Below are 23,048 nucleotides of genomic sequence, written 5' to 3'. Positions count from 1 at the left end.
TACTGATATATTGTGAGGGTAGAGCATCACAGCCACTACCAGGTCACTGTCACTCCTGTGCTGAAAATGATCCATGATCCAAATGAATCCTTTATTGGTGGTTGAGGCCTGACAAATTGTGTATAGCACCAAATGGACTACAATACACCATATTTTTGTACAGAATACAGCATTAAATGCCACTGTAAAGTCACATAGCGCTGAGTATTTCTGAGATTGTTACATAAAAGAAATCTAAAACAATAGTCTGACAAAACATTTGCCCTTTATTTTGTCAATGAAATATTTTTCATTGTCTTCTTCCTAGTGGTTCATGAATATTGAACTAAAAAATATTTTCTTCCAGGTTTGATCTTGGTTCCTCTTCGGTCTCACGTATGGTTGTTGGAGTAACTAATCAGTACTCGACCAAGGAGATGCTAGAAGAGGTACAGGTCTTTCCAAATATCCTGTAGCTGGAAAACCATGAACCATGTGAGCAGTTTGTATGCTATATTTCCATTTTCCTATATGTTCATCTTAGTTCCTTATTATAATTTCCTATAGGTACGGTCTTTCTTCAGATCACTGCAGGTAGACATGGGTTCAGGACTGCGTAGCATCCAGCAGGCCCTGGAGTATATTGAGGAGAATATCCGCTGGATGAACAGGAATATTCCACTTCTTAAAGACTGGCTGAACAGTCACAGTGCCTGACTGAAGTCACAGAGCTGAAGTTAACATTCTTGTTCTGCTTATGGTGTACGTAACTATAAGTGAAAGAACCTAGAGCACTCCACTTTTCTCTATAGACATTCAAAAGGTTTCTTTCTCCCATGAATTATCAAACACATTGTTTTTAATTCCCTGTGGACTGCACTTATAATTTTTTTTTTTTTAAATATACAAAACCAGTTAGAACAAGTTGGGGTCATGTGTTAGCAAGGTAATTTCAGGTTTAATTTCCGAACAAAGTTTAACTTAATGTTAAACTGGACTAAGCCAATTATGCCTCAAATGTTAGATGTAAATAATATCCCTGACATCAATATCCCTGAAATCAACCCTTTGATATGGTCAGCTGCCCCATAAAGTTCTTTTTTTTCCCCTGGTGGAGTTAGTTTTGTTAAGAAAATTAATAAAAAATAATTACAAATAAAAAGTTATGGACTTATTTTTTTTTAATTAAAAGCTTCAGTAACCACATTGTCCTGGTCAATCCAGAGCCTGTCTCTGGAGCATTGGACTTCATTTAATCAACTATTTAATAACGAAGTTATTATAAGTGTTTGTAAAAATTCCTACCAGATTTACAGTTTTTTGAGCATGGTTCTCAAAGTAGGGTAAAGGAACTTCCACAGCCAGGGGGTCAATTATTTTTTGTTATGATTTTGTTAGTTGTGGAAAGTTATTACATTAATTATTGCCTTTTTTTGGTTATTAGCTGGTTTGACTGGTTAAGTTAGATTGGATTAAACAAAAATTAAACAACTCAAAAAACAAGTAGGCTTTTAAGTAATGTTAACTTGACTGATGACAATTTTAATAAAATATTTCATAAAATGCACTATGGCTCCAATGAATAGCCAAGATATTATTGTACACATTTAAATAATGAGCATAATATTTAAGCAGTGTTTGATCAAATTAACACAATGTGCTAAGGGAGTCTATGGAATTAATTTTATTTTTAAAAAGGAGCTCAATGTTTAAGAACCTCTGCCATAAAAGGAAAACGCTTAAAGAGAGCCGAAAACAGAGACAACTAAATGTGGGATAAATCTTCCAGTAATGCAGCTTAACATGGAAAAAATGCTACTGATTTTAAAAATATATATTTTTCTATTACCTTTTGCATTGAAAAAAAAATTCTATAAAAAATACTATTTGTTTACAGGACACACGTTTATTTAGCTAATAAAAATAAGTAAAATCCGAAAACTGAGATATTTGTATAATTACAGACACAAACAAGTCTAAAAATCAAAATGTTATGAAATTACAAATACTTAGACCCATGAAACACAAAGCACAATATGCACACTTGAGTCCCAAATGACCAAGAAAAGAAAAAAAGTTGCCATTTTCACCCAAAAACAAACAGAAGAACAACTATGTATAAATAAGTTAACAGAACAGATTGGTACAGCTTATGCCAACAGGTTTATTTAATAAAAAAAAAAAAAAAAAAAAAAAAAAAAAGATACATGGTTCTTTAAAATTCTTCACCTTCATACACAGCTACTTTAACCACTTATAAAGCTGAGTTTATCACAGAATTCAGGTTTTAAAAAATAATAAAAAAAGCTTATGTAAAAATGGACAAATCCTCTTGAATGATGTGCTATTCATTTTAAAAAAAAATGTCTCCCATACTTCATGTTTGTATGGCAGATATCAGATGGATACAGTAGGAAATGCAGTAGTCTGGCTTTTCAGAGTCTCTAAAAGCTTTTATCTTGTACTGTCATAATCACTGACCATTCTCTTGATGTGGCTCAACTTGGCCTTCAGGTCCTTGCATCTCTTCTTCTTCATCCGGTAGTCATTGCTCTTTTGAGACATAAATAAAGACAGATTAATCTAAAAGTCCATTTTTACCATCATCCCATCCAGAAACATGTTGCAATGGATAAATAATAATAATAATAATAATAATAATAATAATAATAATAATAATAATAATAAAAAAGCTAAAAACACAAAGCAAAAACCTCAAACCTGAATGACAAACCCCTTCACTCGATTTTACCACAATTAACAGGATTAGCATGTTGCTCTAAAACTTCAGGTATACATTTGCACAGAACAATGAGAAAACTTCCATTTCATTCACCCTTACCCGCTTTTTGTCCTTCAATGCATCGTACTCGTCCAGGGCATCCTGTTTCAAGACAATGACAGGTCAGCAAACAAGTATGTGAAATGTATATTTCTTGTAACTGTGCAGGTTAATCACACTCAGGAGCAATAAAATAGCAATGACTGTAGAAAGTAATCTTCATTCTTCAATATCTGATGTGTTTATGAACTGAGAAATGTATCATTCTTAATGTAGTACTCAGTAAAATGAGTGATAGGGGCCCAAACAGAAAATCATGTTGTTTTCTCTTACCAGGTACTGCGGAGTCCCCTCCTGAAGCTCGTCAAGCTCACGGTCAACCTCAGCTAGCCGCTTGTTAATTTCATCCAGCTCAGCCTGCAGACTCTTGTACACTTGGTGATTTCGGTCAAACTCACTCTTATAATTCTCCCTTTCATGATCATCAGCAATGGGGGGGAATTCGCTGAACAAAGGGAAATACAAAACTTCCTCAAATATTTCTGCAGTGTGGTAATTTAAACAAAGTTTACACTTACCAGTGCATAAAACTTTAAAACATTTTTCCAACAATTAGTTCTACAAGTTGAAGAGGGGAAAATCCTTTGTCTACTTTTAGCACAAATCAATTGATTAGATAAGCACATTGCCGTTCCAAAACAGTGTGTCTATACACAAAAGTGTTAGTGCAGCTTACTTTTACCCCTGTATTTTTTTGTTGTCGAGTCACCCTGTATTATTCATTTTACAGCAGGAAAAAGAAAAACACAAACATACAGTACAATAGGATCCTAGACCCAGGGCTGCGTTTCAACACTGTTCTTAAAACACCCTCGTCAACTTCCTTTCAGCATTTCCCCTTGGGGAAATCCCATTTGTCATCGTGACATCTGTTGATGGATTTATCCCTCAATTCATGCCTAATCAATTATTTGGTTATGATTAATGTGACTTAGTAAACATTCTGTAGTCTGTCAACCAGCAGGTGCTTTATCGGAGAGAGAAAGTTATATCCTTTAATAAGTTATTTTGACCAGCGGTATAGTGAAGAGCTTCCCTGAACGTAAGATTTTATCTTGATACATTTTGTCAGACAGCAAGACGACAAATGAACAGATTAAAATGCAAATTAAACTGATTCGAATTGAAATCAAGCAGTTCAGATGGAGAGCTTTAGGTTTTCAAAAAGTCATTTTCTCCACCCTACAACAGGTTGTGTCTTTAGTCTTGGAGAGGGAGGAAGGTCTCAAAAAGCCTCCAGACAAACCATCAATGAAGCTTGTAATTATACAAGAATCCTTATGGCATGTTTAAGGCCATTTCAATAGCTTACTGGCACACAAAGTTTATTTTATGACCTCTTCAAGACCTGAAGTTTTTTTTGCAGGCAGGGACCTCTTTCTTTACTAACATTTTGTATCATATAACATTATAATAACAACTGTTAAGATATGTAATTGATTCTTTAAACCCTGGACAGCTGCCAGGGAAAGTGAGAATCAACTGGATGTCTTTTTCACTGTTTTTGCACACACACAGAGACCAATCAACAAAGCCATGTGGTGAAGTGTGACACAACTTACAATAAATACGACTGTCATAAGTCATCTTTCCCTAAACCAATTTAGCACAGTTTCAGAATAACAAGGAACCATGGCAGTTATACAGTCCCCTCTGAAAGGACTGGAATAGCAAGGCCAATTCTTCTTTCTTTTTTTGCTATATACTGGGTATATTTGCTATATACCCAGTGAACCATTGAGGTTGGAGATCAAAACATAAATAGATCAGAATTTCAGATGCAATATCGTCAGTGACTCAAACACTGGTGGGTTGTGCTACCGTCACCCCTGCCTTGTGAAGGTTGGTGGTGATGTCACTGACTGTCGTTTTTAGGTTTTCTGTCATCAACTGCTTTGCCAGGTTTGGTGCTAAAGAACTCCGGTGGCCTGCACAGAGCCTTGACTTTAACCCCAATGAACACATTTTGGATGAATTGGAATACTGATTGAGCACCAGGCCTGAGATCAGTGCCTGACCTCTCTATTGCTCTTGTGGCTGAATGAGCACAAATCCTCACAGTCAGGTTCCAAAGTCTAATGGAAAGCCTTCCCAGATGAGTGGCGCTTATTACAACAACAAAGGGGACCCAAATCTATAATGGTATGGTCAACAAGTACATATGGGTGTGATTGTTCAGGTGTCCACATACATTTTGGAACTAGATTGTATGACCAAGGTCCTAATGAGCTCCCATACAGATGAATGAAAGTTTGTAGATTGGAGTGATTACTCCAACACTTGCAGTAAAAAGGGCTAACATATTGCTAGTGTGTGCTACATGCAATTTAATCCCAAGCAAGTCCAAGCTGTGTTAAAGCTTACATAATTGATCTTTGTTTTTAAGATACTGAGTTTTAGATAAAGAAGTAAATAACTTCCTGTTTGTATAACTTCATATCATATGGCTGGCATCATTTTAACCCCACAATGAACAACAAGAAGAACTATAATTATATTAGGTTGACTGTAGTTTGTTGTGAGCTCCAACATCATTGCTTCAATGAAAAAATAATAAAATTGAAAGAACCCATCTTACAGAAGCAAGCTTCTAAAGCACTGAGGGAAATGTTAAAAAACTAGCAATGCAGAGCAAAACTAGGATCTAAAACACAACCCATAGTGGCCCTAGTTTTATCCCTTTTTCTTGACCTCAATGTGCTCATGCCCTATTTGTGTTCCATTTACTGCAGCCCAAGTATGAGCCACGCATGAGCTTACCTGGAGAAGTCTTCGTCGTCAAGTTCGTCTCCAGATGATGCATAGTCCGTGTCGTAGTCATTACCGTCAGTACGGCGAGGCCGTCCTGCACGTTTTTTCTTAGGTTTGCTTGCTGAGCTGCCCATGTCTGAACTGCTGTAGTAGGGAACTGTACTCCGTACTGGAAGATGGTGCTCCACACCCCTGCACCGCACAAAAAATAAATAAATAAATAAATAAAAACAATTAACATATTGTAGCCTTCATGCCACATACTACAGCTAATAGTGAAGAAAAGAGAAAAAACTAAACTATGGATGTTTTTACATCCAGCAATACCATACTGACTAAATGCTTTCTAGAAAATTGGGATACAAGCTCAGGGTAGGGATTTGAGAATTAAGTAGTAAACAAATGATTAACGGTCACAGTGCAAATATAAAAATATAGTATTGGTGATAATCAAGTGATACTTGTCAAGATTTCCCTCTTTTGCTTTTTTAAACACTACAGTTTACTATAAAGTCATAACTCAATTTCACCTTCAGTATGTTTCAATGCAGGAAAAATACAAGAGAACTATTCAAGATGTAAAATATATAGTCACCAGTCACTTGTGACACCTGTACACCTGCTCATTTATACAGTTATCCAATCAGACATCTGACAAACATGTGGCAGCAGCACAGTGCATACAAACATTTAGATACAGGTCAAGAGCTTCAGTTAATGTCTACATCAAACATCAGAATGGGGGGGGGGGGGGGGGGGGGGGAGATATCTGTGACTTTAACCATGGCATGGTTGCTGGAGAGCTGAAGACAGGACAAAGACCAGCTTGTTTTTTCCCCCCCTTAATCTTTAGCTGTCCAGTTTCAATAAGCCTGTGACCATGATAGCCTCGGATTCCTGTTCTTGGTGGACAGGAGTGGAACCCAATGTGGTCTTCTGTTGTTGTAACCCATCCACTTCAAGGTTTGATGTTTTGCGCAAGCCAATATGCTTTTCTGCTCACCATGGTTGTAACGAGTGATTATATGAGTTACTATATTAGTCTTGGCAGATCAAACCAATCTGGCCATTTTCCTCTGCCCTCTCTCATCAACAATGCATTTCCACAGAACTGTCTCTCACTCAATGTTTTTTTGTTTTTTGCATCATTCTTTGTAAACCCTAGATACAGTTGTGTGTGAAAATCAGTAGTTTCTGAACATTACATAAATGACACTTTCTTTGTTCTGATGTGAACATTAGCCGAAGCTTTTGACCCGTATCTGCATGATTTTTTGCATTGTGCTGCTGCCACATGATTGGCTGATTAGATAACTGCTTGAATGTGCAGGTGTTCCTAATAAATGAAGACAGTGAGTGCATGTACAAATTCAGGTCTCACTAATAAAATGCATGCAGGGAAGTTATATCGACTGCCTAGAACCAGAGGGGCTAAAAAGACTTTTGTCCCCTTTGGTTCCAAGCCCTCAATATAAATCTCCATATCAGACATGTAAAAAAACAGATCTCCTCCATGCATGTACTCACGCGTTCCCTCACACCCAGTAGCGTACGTGTGCGCACCTGTATGCTAACAAAGAGAGTGAGAGAGACAAGTATCTCCCTCATTTGCTCTGCTTTTAGTTTATCATTTACTGTATCAGAATGTTAAGCCATTAAATCTGCAAAAGAAAACATTCTATTTCTCATAAAGTTGTTAATTTAGGAAACAGAGTTATACCACTAAAAGGCACAGAGATATATGAACATGTACAATTTCTCTGTTAAAGAACATACAAATAAGCAACCACAGACATGCACAAAAACAAGCACAACAGGAGATTGATAGAAAGAAGTGTACTCACAAAAAGCTGTCAGGAGGCTTGACATAGTTTGTACTGTTGTCATCCAGGTGTTCCCTCGAACCTCCAAACTTCTCAGGAAACTCGCTATTTACAAGCTCTGGATCACCAGAAACATTATTTACCTGGAGAAAGAGACAACAAAAACAAAAATGCTTAATTAAAATGTATTTTGTGATATAAATAAAATGAAAAAAACAATTCCTGGAATATTTGGTTTTGAGCCATTGCAGAGTAAAAAACAAGTTGTAAGTCGCATTTGTCCAAAGGCACCTGTGCAAACATTTTATACACACACAGAGAAATCTAGACAAACAGACATGTAAAAAAAATGTATCCTAATAGCATTTATCTAGTTCATCTAGTAATGATGACAAACTGAGTAACAGCTCTCATTGGGACTTTAATGATGCCCTAATGGTTCAATGTAACCATATGTATGGTTCTTTTACTCTGAGCCACACAAAAAAACATAACATATAAAAAGTAATATTAAACCCGTCTTTTATATATCAGCTGTCTTGGAGAATTTAAAGCAACTTATTGGAGAGCTGTTTTGGCGACTATAAATAACTTCTTAACTGCATCTCTAGGCCTGTTCAAGAAAGCATTGCAGTGAAACTGTCACCATAAACCACACCCAGAAACCAGGAATGAGAATTCCCTTCCCCCATCTTCCACTGCACAGAGAAACCTGTCTTTCCACCTGCACAATGTTAGCAAAGAGCAAATGCATGTACTTCACCTGCTAGGATTCAATGTGGCTCATGGGTTAACAAACCAGAAACCTCCTACTGTCACATGACTGACACCACATCATTCAAAAACAATTCCTCAGAGAACATCAACTGTCTCCAAAAATGCCCCCTTACTTATATGTAAGACACTGAAAAACACCTAGCGGTTATTGTTTAAATAACAAAACAACTAAACTTTTTCCGTTCTTTGATTTAAAAAAAAAAAAATAAAAAATCAAAATAGAAGTTATTTTTGTAAAACATGCATGGATGATTAAAACTTCATTTACCCAATCTTCTATATCTGGAGGAGCGTTAGGATCTTCGACAGGTTTCTCTCTGCGCCACAGGATATTCCCTTTCCCATAAGCGTTAATTTGCTTCCGGGTCTTGACGGCAAAAACCAAGATGATTATAAGACAAGCGATGATCAGGAAACCAAAAACAATGGCCACTGCCTGCAAAAGTGGAGGACAGAGTGGAAGACAGATGGCTTAACTTTTAATTGAATGTGAATATTAGTACTTTTTATATAGATTCTTGTAAAATTGATTGACCAAAAACATGTTGTTACACATAAAAACACCATAGATATATACAGTTACACAATCTGAAACAATAAGCTAGTTTTTAGAACTTGATGAATGCTTCATTGGGAAACATTTGATTCATTCTGCATGAAGAGAAACTACAGCCAAGCAATGTGCTCACCTCCTGTGGATCCACCACACAGTAGTGATACAGGTACTGGTTGATCATGAGATCTGAAGGCTGAGGACCTTGGTACTGGGCACACAGGGACTGTACCTGGTAATACTGCACAGAGCCTGAGGTTTGTGCCATTGGGTTTACCGCAACCAAGTAAACTATTGTGGCCACAAGCATAAACAAACCCAAGATGGCTGTAATGATTATGACAATCAGGTAGAACTTCCTGCTCTGTGACCAATGCTGATAGGAGAGTATAATTATAAAGATGGCCATCAGAGTTATGAAGGTAATGACAGCCATTGTAATCATAAATGCCTTTGCTTGTCTTGGGTCATTCTGTGAGCCCAGAATGCCATAGGCAAAGGATCCACCACCGAAACCTCCACCGAAGGAAGTGCCACTGCCTCCGCCATAGCCTCCACTGTAGCCTCCACCATAGCCTCCACCGTAGCCTCCACCGTAGCCGCCTGAAAAGCCAGTCGCACTTCCAGAGGTGTCCCAGGCTAACGTGGATGCCACACATACAAATACACCAACACACAGGATGATGCAGATGACCGCCATGATTTTGATGATACCTGGCGGTGAGTTCCAGCGATAGAAGTGTTGGATCTCATCATCTGCATAATAGGAGTATGCAGCTTGTGGCACTATATCACTATGGGTGGTGAGATTGAATATTTTTAGAAACAAAAACAAACACTCACTGCTTTATAGCCTATTCATTTCATCTGACCAGGAAGGCAAACTATGAGCATGTTGTGAACACACAACTTTAAAATTTAGGCCTATGTGTTGAGCAATTTTCAAGAAACTACCAAAACAGCATAAATAAATGAATAACTCTGGGCGTTAAACTATATTACAAGAATTTATAACACATCGTTATATGGACTTACTATTCAGGTTCAGACTCATAGGGAGGTGGACTCCCATTCGGCTGAGAAGACATTGCTTATTCTGCAGTAGAAGAGAAATGGGAAATAAATCAATCACTCATTCTCGATGATTTATATGCAGCTTTTGGATAAAGTAACCAGGAAGTAGGTCTGTTGTAATCCAATTTAAGATGTAACTCTGACAGAAAAGACTTTTTTAAAAATTCCATTGAAGGCTAACAAGCTCTGATTTAACACATGATCTTGCTCTTATATTTGAATCTTAAAGCCACTTAGACGAACAAAAAGAAGTAAGCTATTTCAAAGTATAACGCACAGAACACGAGCTGGAATACCATAACAATATTGTTATGTAGGCAAACGTAAAAGAAACGCACCTGTTTTTACGTAACGCTCCTCCTCAGCGATTATGTTCCGCACTCACTGCCGAGTTTCACATCTCTATCCAGGTAGTCTAAGCACCTCCCCCACCAACGACCAACTTACGTCTGAGCCCCGTCCCATTTCCAAAAAGGGCGTGTCTGATCGGCTCTTTAAAACCACGAGCAGTGCCAGGTGATCCTCATTTGAGGCGCTGCTTGTCAGAGATAGTATGTTAGGAACAAGTTCTTTGCTTTTCTTTTGTTTAAACATTTATTTTGTTTCCTGCTGCAGTAGGCCTATTTAAGGAAAATAAAAATTTAATTTTAAAAAGGCTAATCTTTACCGGCTCCTGTATTGTAGGCTATGTGGTTCTATATTCTGGGTCCGTGTACATCCCGTACAAAATATTTTTTATTTGTAATGAAGTGTTAAGGAAACAAACAAAAAATGATTGGCGGCGTATAGTTTACAGTGTATGATTAAAGTGCAACTGCCTGTTGATTCTACACTCACAGAAATCTTTGTTTCAGATTAAATATATATATTAAAAGTACAAAAGTGTACCCTTGATGGCAGCATCCCGGCTTTATTTCTGAATGTTCTCATTCATACTGAGAAACAACTGCTTATTATCTTGTTTTTTGTTTACATGTTTTATAGTGTCCGAATGTCCCCCAGTCTATTAAATTAGATCAGTGCCCTTGTTATGCACTCTCACAAGTCCAGACTTGTACATGCACTGTGACAACCAGAGAATCTGTTTTATGTGAACTCACCTTGTAAACTGTACTGATGTTAGGATGACGTAAGCAGAAAAAGCCTTTATTTTTCATATATGTTATAGCAAAATACTTTTTTAAACATATCCAGCTTGTTAGGAATTTGGGGTCAAGGTCAGCCGTGACCCTAGAGCAGAGAGGGTTAAGGGCCTTGCACAGTAAGGTGACAGACAGAAGTATTTAAAATACTTATTTTTCTTTTACAGAATATTTAAATACATAGCCATGGCATGCTATATGTAAGCCTTGATTCCTACTATTTTCCTTCCCTTTAAGGGGGGGAGGGGGGCTGACAATTGTGAATTTCAGTCATTGACTTCTACACCTACAAAGACAGAAATAACCATGATGTTAGGTGTACCAAAGGAACATGCTACATGTACATTTATGTCTTAAACATATATAGTATATGCCTTAATTGATCAAACTTTTAAGTGTACAGATTTAACTATTATTGGTTACATTTTTAATCAAAAAAAGGAAATACTGTTAATACATTCCACACTAAAACCTGCTGAACAGAAAAAGTCAAACTTTTTTAATGAAATGTGGGGTATGTCATTCAGTGCATAAATAATTGAATATCCAGTCTGTCTGTATACACACCACATAAAATGACAAACTGAATATATGTAGAAAATAACTAAAACTCTTGATATAAAACATAAGTGCATTTTTTTTTGTCATAGGAAATATACAACACATATTGGGGATTAAACAGTCAACAAGTCACAGTTTTTGAAACTATTTTTAAGAACATCATAAACCAAGCAGTAGTTGTACAGAAGCTGAGTCTAATCAACCAAAAGGAGGAACTGAATGACCCAATAATATAGGTAAGATTTTTTCCCCAGTCAATACTGCATTTCATTGAGCATATTAAGACAATTATGCAAATATTGTTCATATGTTCCTTTGGCTGAATTGTCTGTAGTCTTGCATGTGGGTCATTTCACATCTTTGTGGCTGTTTGTGCAGAATAATGAGATGTTCCAAGTGGAAATGAAGGACCATTACAGCATGTACTGTCATGAAGTCAGGAAAAGATTTATCCATAGCCATCATTCCATGCCATGACCTTATCGTATTCTTGAATGCGATGCTTGATGTGAGAGAGTTTGTTTTTGAGGTATTCACATCTTTCCTTTTTCTCAAGAAATGAAGTATCCTTTATAACAAAAATGTAAAAAGCAAGACAAATAAGTAAACAGTCTATTATCCCTTATAAAAGTGGTGTTGTGATTTCACATTTCAAATATAAGTCTACAGACCAGAACTTCTGGTTACAAACAGCAAATTAAACTAGATCTCTCAATTTTTATGCAAATTTTTGTGCGATGCCGAATTCTATAAGTGCCAACTAATGCTAACACTGCAAAGATCTACACAGGGGGAAGAAAATAAAGTTAATCTTTCCCACCCAGACAGTAGGACATTATTAGGATTCAAACTGTGAAATATAAAACTATATTTAACACAAATGGTGGTTACTTAGGCAGTTGCCCATCACATCATGTTCACTGATAATGATCTGTCTGTAATCCACATTAATAATTATGCCATTTCAGGTATTCAGTTTACTGAATGTATAATTATCTTTAGACAGCCAGGCACATTAAAAAGTATTAAATAGTCCCTCTTTTGTCAAGAATCATGCGCCACTTCCTTTCCGGAAAAACAAATTAGCCTGGCCATTTCCCTCCCACCCCTCTTCCTCCTCTGGTCATTCACACTGTTATGAAAAAGACTTCAGCAGACCAGGGGATAGCACTGTACATATAGTAAACTAGGAATTAGTATAAAATAGGAATTGTGTGTAAAAAGGCATTGAACTTACATTTTTCTTTTGCTGATATACCTGAAGGATTCGGTTTATGCGGTCAGATTCCTGAGGAAACAAATAAATTGGTTTAAAATTACACTAGCTCTGCTTTTTTGTGTGAAATTTCCTAGAATTCTAAAAAAAAAAAAAAAACCCAACACATGCACAGGTGCAGTCTAGTGACTTCATTTTCCAAATATGTCATATGTTTGGCAGCCTGGGAAAAACTTTGGTGAAATTTTGACATTTTGTTTTATATATAGTTCTGAAAACTGAAATGTGTTTTTCTTTTGCACATAGTTATAGCATTTTAAGATTACTCACAAAAGTGAAATGGGAGAAATTTGCATTTAAAGATTACACAGACATTTTGACAGCTGATATCTGATTATAAACAGAAATGTTTAGGTTCGGGTCCATTTCATTTTTAGGAAATATATTTATGGTTTCTTAAAATTGAGGTGTCAAAGTATGCAACAAGCAGAAAAAACTATTTTGGCTAAAACCGACTTTTCAGCTTGGTTGTTTGCCAGAATTCAGCTACAGCAACATCCCAGACTGCCACACATATTAACATTACTGATATTCTCTAAGAATATTTAGGTTGAACATGTACAATACTAAATGATTACTAAACACTTTGGGAGTTCCCCCAGTGACATTCAGTGATGTATTTATGCATGTATTTTTTTTTCTGTTGATCATTTTACAAGAACAAAAGTGACCTTAATATTGCTAGGCATGAAAGACTTAGTTTTCTTACCTGCAAATACAAACTGAAATTATTAGATATTGAAAGAAACAAGATACAAAGAGATTTAGTACAGAATAACAGACCTCCTGACTGGACAGGTTTTGAGGCAGGTTGCGCATCATACTATCCATCTCATCAAACTTTTTCAGTGTTGCATGAACTTCTGCATGCAGCTCTTTATACTCAGAGTACTGGTCATTAAAGACAGCTTTGTACTGGTCCCGTTCCTCATCAGTTCGAATTGCTGGGTATTTACTGCAAAGAAACAAAGCACACACAATCAAAAATCAAACACATACACACACATTTAGAGTGAAAAGTAAAAAGTACGCACGATAGGTAGTCTGGCACAATCACAGGTTTGGGAATATGTCCAGATGGAATATGTCCTTTAACCATTTTTGCCTTGGAAGGTACAGGAGCATCTGTGTGAACTGGTGCAGCAGAGGAGATGAGAACAGGCTCAGGGATCCTTAGTCCAGCCTACCAGAGGGGAAAAAACATCTGGGTGATCACCAGGTTAAGAAGATACTCTTTAAAAAAAATTTTTTTTTTAAAAACAGCAAAGTATTAGTTACCATAGATTGAGCCACAGGTAATTCTGGCTGCATCTAAGGAAGGAAAATTAAAACAATTAAAGCATCACAGGTGGTTGCTTTAAGATTGTCATAAAATTTCAGTAAAATGCGGCAATGTAGAAATGTTTAGCAATGTGTCTACATTTTTAATCAACCTTGGTGGAATTCATTATTTTAGTGAATTCTATTTTTGCACATAAAAAAAACATCAACATTATTGGACAGTGCACTCTTTGAGAGGGGCAGAATCTGCTGCAGTAATTTGTAAATAAACTGCACTAATTCTTCTTTACAACGTTACATCAGTTCATTAAATTTTAAGGGCAACAGTCCAAAGGATATTGTTCCAGAACCTTTGTGTTTGGTTCACATGCAATTTTTCAAACCTAAGTCATGCTGCCATGTTCCTTTTGGAGAGAAGGGGCTTTTTCAATAGCCAGCCTTCCATGAAAGCATACTTGTTTAGTCTTTTTTTGATTGTACTGTCCTGAACATAAACATTTAATGTGCTTACAGTGGCTTGTAGGTCACATGATAGGGCGGCTGTGGCTCAGGTGGTAGAATGGTTGTCCACTAATCGTAGCGTTGGCGGTTCGATTCCTGGCCCACATGCCAAAGTGTCCTTGGGCAAGACACTGAACCCCAAGTTGCTCCTGATGGTAAGCTAGTGCCTTGCATGGCAGCTCTGCTACCATTGGTGTGTGTGTGAGTGTGTGTAGGTGTGTGTAGGTGTGTGTGTGTGTGCAAATGGGTGAATGAGAAACAGTGTAAAGCGCTTTGGAACAACTAAGGTTAAAAAAGCGGTATATAAGTGCAGACCATTTACCATGATGCAGCTATTGGGGTTTTCTTTATATCTATGATCATTAAACAGTCTGAGCTTGGAATGAATTTGCTGGGACGCAATTTCATGGGAGGATTGGCAGTTGTCTTGAAGGCCCTCCATTTGTAAACAATCCTTCTCACTGTAGCATGGTGAATGTGAAGTGTTTGGAGATGGCCTTATAAACCTTCCCAGACTGATGAGGAGCAAGAATTGCTTCTCTGAGGATGGCTGATGTCTTTTCTTCTTGGCATGATGTAGACAGGCACCTGAATACTCCAGAACACCATAACGGCCAAAAGTTCTGCTCTCATATATGCAGTCACATTTCTTGATGGTTAAGTAATTTTGTGCATTTCATTAGTAACACATGGCTGCTAATTACTATCTTAATGATTGTGGAACTACTAAATGTTGGTTTACACTGTGGCTTAGTGGATATTCCTCTGGGGTTGGGGGTTTGATTCCCGCCTCCACCCTGTGTGCGTGGAGATTGCATGTTCTCCCCATGCTTCGGGGGTTTCCTCCCCCAGTCCAAAGACATGTGTTGTAGGCTGACTGGCATCTCTAAACTGTCCATAGTGTGTAAGCGTGCCATACATTGGGTTGGCACCCAGTCCAGGGTGTCCCCTGCCTTGTGCCCCAAGTTGCCTGGGATAGGCTCCGGGTTCCCTGCATCCCTGTGTAGGATAAGCAGTACAGAAAATGGATGGATGGACGGACTACATATTGAAATCTGTTTTGGGTTGTCACCTGAGGTTATTTGTTTGTTTATAGAAGTCAGGGCAACAAAATTGTTAAGGCCCTGATAAATAAAAACATAGAATTGAAGGGGGTTGTATTTCCTTGTACACCAGCCTCCATGGCTCTGCATGAATGTCACTAAAATGCAATGAATGTATGAAATTCAAAATTCTGTTATTTACATTTTTATTTTATTTTATTAAAGTAAGTCAATTAAGATTAAAAGAATGAAAATGCTTCCCCTTTTTCAAATATTTGAATTTTGGGGCTAGTTTCAGGGCTTAATTAGCTATGTTTAATTTGATTACATTGTATTACACAGCTTTTGTTTCGGTATATGCTGGTGAGGGGTCTGAATAAACTACGTTTATAATTTTGCATGTTTTAATCAACTGAAAATGGAACTCTACAGCCAATATTCAGTCAATGCTTATTTTTGCTGTATTTTATCAAGACACAACCATATCCTATTAAATTTGAAATTTGTGTATTATTACACCCATAATAGACAGCTATAGACAGATTTTTTTTTCTGCAAATTAGTTTTGTGGGTGGGAAAAGTCTAATCAGTCCTTATGCATGTCTTTATAAGTGAGGCCCCAGATACAGTGGATGTAAAAATAAATAAATCAATCAATAAATAAAAATAAAAATAAAAAAGTCTATACACGTCTGATAAAATGGCCTTTTTTATTTTTTTTAAATGTAAAACCAAAATAAATCATGTCTGAACTTTTCCCACCCCATGTGAAATTACAACATGTTAAAATTAAGTGAAAAACCATCAGAAACATTTTAGGGAGCAAAAAAAAGTTACAATAACCTGGTTTCATAAGTGTCCACACCCTTTTAGAATTGGGGATATGGCTGTGTTCAGAATGAATCAATCAAATACAATCTCATGTTCAAAAGTAATTATCATATGCTGTCATCAATTAAATTATTCTGATTAACCCCAAATAAAGACCAGCTGTTTCAGTAGGATGTTCTTCACATCTTCTTGGTTTCATTCGAATGCTTTAGCCATGGCCGGCAAAGAGCTTACAAAGCATTACCAGGGATAATGCTTACCAGGGAGGCTGCCAAGAGACCTACTGCAACATAAAAGGAGCTTCAGGAATATCGGACGAGTACTGATTGCTCTCTGCATGTGACAACAATATTCTTCACATGTCTGGGCTTTGGGGTAGAGTAGCTAGACAGAAGCCCTTTCTAACAAAAAATATCCAAGCCCAACTAAATCACCCCAAACCATGTGGCAAAATGTGTTATGGTCTGATGAGACCAATTTCAAAAAGTATAATAATTCCATAATTCCAAAACGCATGTTTGGTGCAACAAAAAGCACATAAACAAAAGATTTGGATGTATGCTTTGGGTTTTTGCCATGGTGGACGGTGAAATTCCTTTTCATCCTCAGGTCTCTAGCAGACACCTGAAGATTTTAGTGTAAAACCTTCAGGTGTCTGCTAGAGACCTGAGGATGAAAAGGAATTTCACCGTCCACCATGGCAAAAACCCAAAGCATACATCCAAATCAACAAAGGAATAGCTTAAACAAAAGAAGATCAATGCTTGTGAATGACCTAACCAGAGCCCAGACCTGAATCCAACTAAAAATCTGTGGGGTGATCTGAACTGGGCTGTGCACAGGAGATGCCCTCACAATTCGACAGATCAAGAATGTTTTTGTAAGAAAGCATGGGAATATGTCAAGATGTACTATGCTGACAGACTCTTGGCTAAAAAGACTGAGTGGTGTAATAAAATCAAAAGGTTCTTCAACAAAGTATTTGTTTAGGGGTGTGCACACTTATGCAACTAGGATATTGTAAGATTTTTTTATTTTTCCTAGTTTTCCCTAAAATGTTTCTGATTGTTTCACTTAATTTTCACAAAAATTTTTATTATGTTGTAATTTCACATTGAGGGTGGAAAAATTTCTGACATCCATTTATCTTGATTACATTTTTTTACATCACGAAAACCTGCCATTTTAACAGCGAAGTGTAGACTTTTTATATCCACTGTACACTATATGGCCAAAAGTTTGTGGACACCTGACCATTACACCCATATGTGCTTTTTGAACATCCAACTCTAGAATTAGTCCCCCTTTTGCTGTTATAATAACCCCACTCTTCTAAGGAAGGCTTTCCACTAGATTCTGGAATGTGGCTATGGGAATTGTGGATTCAACCACAAGAGCATTAGTAAAGTTGGGCACCAATGTTGGGTGAGGAGGCCTGGTGCACAGTCAGTGTTCCAATTCATCCCAAACGTGTTAAGTTGGCTTGAGGTAAAGGTTCAGTGCAGGCCACTTGAGTTCTTCCACACCAACCTTGGTAAAACATGTCTTTATGGACCTCGCTTTGTGCACAGGGCGCTTTGTGACGCTTTGTGTCATGCTGGAACATGTTTGGGCCTCTTAGTTCCAGTGAACGGAAACTACAGCATACAAAGGTGTTCTATACTGTTCTGTGCTTGCAACTTTGTGGCAACAGTTTGGGGAAGAACCACGTATGGGTGTGATGGTCCGGTGACCACAAACTTTTGGCCAAATAGTGTATTCAAGAGAGATGCAGTAAATCAGTCAACAGGCTCACCTCATGGCCGTACTTCTCTCTGTAGCGGCGTGTGGCTTCGTGTCTCCATAGTTTCAGGCACACAATAGCTCCTATCAGGTACACCACCATGCCCACAAAGAGAAAAATGATAGCTGCTGTTTGCCCAGCTTCAGTGCGACAGAAAGCTGCGTTCATGCCATTGTTGAAAACAGGGTAATAGCACAGTCCACCTCGTGTTGTGTCCCTTACATACACAATACCAGCAGCCATGTAAAGTACAGCAAGGGCCAGGTTGATCACAAATTCTGTAAGAGGCCACCAGTTTGAGTCTAAAAGGATAGCACGGTAGTACATGGTCATGCCCAACACGAGTATGATCACGGTCACTATCCAGGCCAGCCCCGCCACAACAAGGATGAAAGGTGTCTTGGGCCCCGTGTAATAAGTGTCCCCATACATGCCATACACACCACCATATCCACCGTACATTTGGGGCTGTGAGTAACCAAACATATTATACCACTCATTGTCTTTGTGAATGTATGCACAGACACAAGCAAAAACGGCTGCCCCCAAAAGCAACTCAATGCAACCAAGAATTCTTAGCAGCCCTGGCCAGGACTTCATGTAGGCATAACGCTGGTGGTATTCCTCAACTCTTTCACTGTAGGTCAGAGTGGTGTGTGCAGTGGTGTGTGCTGTGCGACCATCCATCGAGTCTGGATGCTCTCCTAGCATAGCTTCATGCTCTATGCGGGAATGGTAGCTGCCTCCAAAGCCCCTGAACTTATCTTGATATGACTCTGAGACTGAGGGTGATTGAGGAGGAGAGCACCTAATGCCCTTTGTGGTGGTGTTCAAATTACTGGATACAGGCACTGAGCTATTGCTGCTTTTGTTGCTCCCACGAAAGAAGTTCTTCCATGAGTCAGGAATGAAGCGGTGGACAGGTTTGAGGTCAACTGATGGATTTTCGCAATTTTCACTGTCACTAAGATCAAATTCTGGTCCAATCGGAGGCTCATCAGGGAGAGGAGGAGGAGGCAGAGGGTCCAAGCTCAGAGCCAAATCCGATGATCTCTGATGTCGCAAACTAGAGAGGCCGTTACTCCTCTGTAATGAGCCTGGAGGCACATCGTTATAGTGAGGTGCATTTCGGGCACGCCCAAAGCGGCCAGGAGAACCACCACTAGAGGACATCAGAAATGCAGTTTGACCTAGACAGACATACAATTAGCTAAGTGAACAAAGAAAATTATACAACAGACCTGAATATTTTTTTTATGAGAAATATAAACTACAAAAGTTAGATGCTGATGTTTACAGTTAAAAGATTCCTTAATTTGTTTTACTGCCATTTTTCTATAGCCTGTTAAGTTGGAGTTTTACATTGTAAGTAGGTGAAATAAGGCATAAATCCTATCTACAAATGCAAATTAGGTATATGCTTAATCCGCTACCCATTTTACTCCAGCCTCAGACATTAAAGTGATGTAATTTTTGCTCACTCAGCCTCTTTTTCCAACAATAACTTCATTTCTAGCATTTTGTATACATATTTTTACCACAGTAGTTTACATGTGCTCATGATGAGTACCACGTTTTTTTAAACCATGAAAGAAAACAAGAATAAATAGGTGGCTGGATTATCAGTCACCCTAAATTGCTATGCTTAGTAATGTAAGAAGTACGCCTTTGGTTAATTAGCCTGTACCCACCACACTGACAGAGGTTTTAAAAACAGTAAGTGTGCAACACTGAATACTATTGATGTTCATCCAAATGTAGTCCTAGTTCAAAGTCCACAACGGAGTAGTAATCAAAGAAACCAGACCAGGACACCAGGATAAGACAGAGGTTACTGAGTGGCAGTGGCAGAGTGGCAGAGTCTGATACGGCCTTCACAAGCTTCTCAAAAGCTCTGATTCCTGCTTGTCCAATTGTGATTATGTATTCATTGTGTTGATGGAAAGTAGTAAAAACTCTTTAGAAGGTACTTCCTATGTTTACAAGAGGGGACTTCTTGTTTGTATTGTTTTATGAGCATTTGATTCATTTCCCAGAAAAACACATGTGTAGTGAAGTCACATCAAGGCAGGATAACGTAACCTAGTCTGCGAAATAAAACCCTAAATCAGTCCATACAGGATTTCACAGAGTTTATTGTAATTGTTGTGGCCAACAATGCTTGATTTTGCTGTGGCTTTTTTCTAAATTTGCGATGCAATTTGCGGGATTTCTTTGTGTTTTATTATGGAAAACTACTTGAATTGGTGAAATTGCAATTGCACAAATTTGTTTTTTCTTTTGCAGTGATTTTTGTTGGTAAATGAGACCTTTTAGCTGTACTCATATTCGACGCACTCGAATTGAGGGTGGTTTGGATAAATGTGTGTTGTGATGTCACCTTGGCCCAATCTGCGGTAATTTTGAAAAATTGCAAGCTCCTGCGAATATTGCAGACTTTCCTTAATTTTGCATGAATTTCTGTGATCGCAAAATCCTGGAGGCACTGCTAAATGAAATACACACTAACACACACACAATACATATTACATATTTTATATATATATATATATATATATATATATATATATATATATATATGAGATGCACCGATACTAAATTTCTCAGCCGATTCCGATAACCGATTATTGCGAGTGATTTCGGCTGATACCGATAGTTCTGCCTTTTATGCCTTCTTCTAAATTAATAATTAATTCCACAGTTCTGAAGGAAATGCAGATAAAAACTTTATTCTCTCCATTTCAACAAGTTGTTTCACAGTATCTGGTCCCATAAACAGAAAAAACATTACTCTAATTAACATTAACACAAGAATTAAATTCTGAAGATTAAAGTAAGATTTCTTAACATATTGGATGTTATTAATTCATATTAACAGAATTAAGTGACTGAATTCTAAAAAAAAACCTCCTGTTAGGCTCACATTCACTCATCACAAACAAAAGCATTTCTACTTCATCATTGACCATCAAACTGCTAACATATAATATAAACTTTTATATATGAACTGGATATGTATTATTCTACATATATATTTTTCTGTGCAATATACTTTTTTGTCAACATCATCTTCATGTAAATTTTGGTGTACTGGCCCTTTAATTCAGCACGGCCAAAGAGCAGCACAGCAAAAATAAATAAATAAATAAATAAACTTAGACTCAACTCCGAAACTCCCGTTTCACTGCTGCTCACTTCCGTTGTAAAATTTTTAGCAGTGCAGAGATTACAGAGCTCACAAACTGCAGTTTTGTCACCGTTCCACACAACAGATATCATCTTTACACACAGCACGAAATCGATGTGTTTTCCCGCCCTCTTTTGATTGACAGGATTCAATCAGCCCTGATCATCGGATGTTTTTAAACTATCGGCCAATGGCCAATGGCAGCAAAAATAGCCTTTATATACATTGGTGCATCTCATATATACATATACATACATACATACATACATACATACATACATATATATATATATATATATATATATATATATATATATATATATATATATATATGTATGTATGTATATGTATAGATATAGATAGATAGATAGATATATATAGAGAGAGAGATGCATATATATATATATATATATAGAGAGAGAGAGAGAGAGAGAGATGCATATATAAATATATATATATATATATATATATATATATATATATATATATATATATATATATATATATATATGTATGTGTGTGTGTGTGTGTGTGTGTGTGTGTGTGTGTGTGTCCAAAGGATGTAATGAATGTTAACGAATGAGACCTGAGGACGAGCAGTAAGACAATACTGGAGACCAAGCTGTTCACGAGGACGGATTGTCAAGCCATGTAACATGAACACAGCCTTGATACTACTGTAACCAAACCCTGTGGCTCACTAGCAGAGAAAAAGGCTGGTGAGCCTGAGCACAGCTTACATATATTGTGCAGGCAGACTTTAGAGGAAAATTTTATTCTTCACGTTCACCAAAGTAGACAAGTGTATTTAATTTATTTTGGATCTAATATTTGAAAATATTTATTTATCTGTTACAGTTGTAAGCGTTTATTGAGTTTTATATCTCTAACCTAATCCAATTTGCCTGTTGAAATAAAATAAAAAGGAAAAAAAACATTTTGGTAGAATACCTCTCTCTCTCTCTCTCTCTCATACACACACACCCACTCACACTCTCTCACTCTCTCTCTCACACACATACACACACACACACACACCAAGACTTATGTTGCATTTCTGGGCAAACCTTACCTGGCCTTTCATTAAAACAGAGACCTGTAGGGACAAGTAAAAAAAAAACGGCTATAAATATATCGGCCTGTCTCCTAAACTTCCAGGTAGTAAATAAAATCAACAAATGTATCTCCTCGAAAGAACAAATATATCATGAATTACAAATGAAATGCTAATCATAGATCAGATGACATGCATAATGATATATGAGGATAGGTGAGACAGCATGCCCACATTTTACTGCTGAAGTAAGTGTGAACGGCCCGTTTGCTCCCGGTATTCAGCAACGCAGGCTATACTGTAATTCGTATAAACAACATTCAAAAGTTACTACATAGAGGCATAAATAATTTATGCCAATACAAAAAAAACAACAACATTGTCCTGAAAAATAGCTCCATACCCGTTATCAGACAGAAAAGCGCAGACAGTTATAATGCAGCGCGCGCCATAATAAACAAGTTACCAGGTAGCAATGAGTCGTGTTGGCCAAAAGTTAACCTTTTTCTCTTGGTGACTACCTTAATATAGACAACAGACTCACTGTAAGTATGGTTTAAATACAAAAAGTTAACCGGAATAAGAAAGGA

General features: G+C 37.4%; 2 protein-coding genes across 4 annotated transcripts in view; one reads left to right on the top strand and one right to left on the bottom strand.

Moving 5' to 3' along the window:
* erap1a (endoplasmic reticulum aminopeptidase 1a) overlaps positions 1–5,764 on the top strand; it is a 14,643-nt gene extending 8,879 nt beyond the window's left edge. Inside the window, exons 18-19 of one of the 3 annotated variants that reach the window (XM_017489163.3) lie at positions 347–428; positions 547–5,764. In XM_017489163.3, the coding sequence (XP_017344652.1) occupies positions 347–428; positions 547–696 (232 nt within the window). In that variant the 3' untranslated portion in view covers positions 697–5,764. Of the gene's footprint in view, positions 1–346; positions 475–546 lie in introns of those variants that run through there. The other 2 variants (XM_053686609.1, XR_001815033.3) reach the window with 2 other exon arrangements.
* Positions 2,152–23,048, bottom strand: LOC108276968 (MARVEL domain-containing protein 2). The gene is made up of 15 exons (XM_053687058.1): positions 22,477–23,048; positions 18,230–19,407; positions 14,057–14,089; positions 13,813–13,961; positions 13,562–13,733; positions 12,740–12,790; positions 11,962–12,070; positions 9,761–9,815; positions 8,862–9,519; positions 8,441–8,608; positions 7,417–7,538; positions 5,582–5,764; positions 3,095–3,266; positions 2,822–2,863; positions 2,152–2,532 (listed from the first exon to the last, which is right to left on the bottom strand). The coding sequence occupies exons 2-15, from the start codon at positions 19,388–19,390 to the stop codon at positions 2,434–2,436; spliced, it is 3,174 nt and encodes a 1,057-aa protein (XP_053543033.1). The 5' UTR covers positions 19,391–19,407; positions 22,477–23,048; the 3' UTR covers positions 2,152–2,433.

Source organism: Ictalurus punctatus, chromosome 16, assembly GCF_001660625.3.
Source record: "Ictalurus punctatus breed USDA103 chromosome 16, Coco_2.0, whole genome shotgun sequence".
In the NCBI taxonomy this organism is placed as follows: Eukaryota; Metazoa; Chordata; class Actinopteri; order Siluriformes; family Ictaluridae; genus Ictalurus; species Ictalurus punctatus.
Note: the sequence above shows the minus strand (reverse complement) of the source record. Positions and strands in the feature narration are given on the sequence as shown.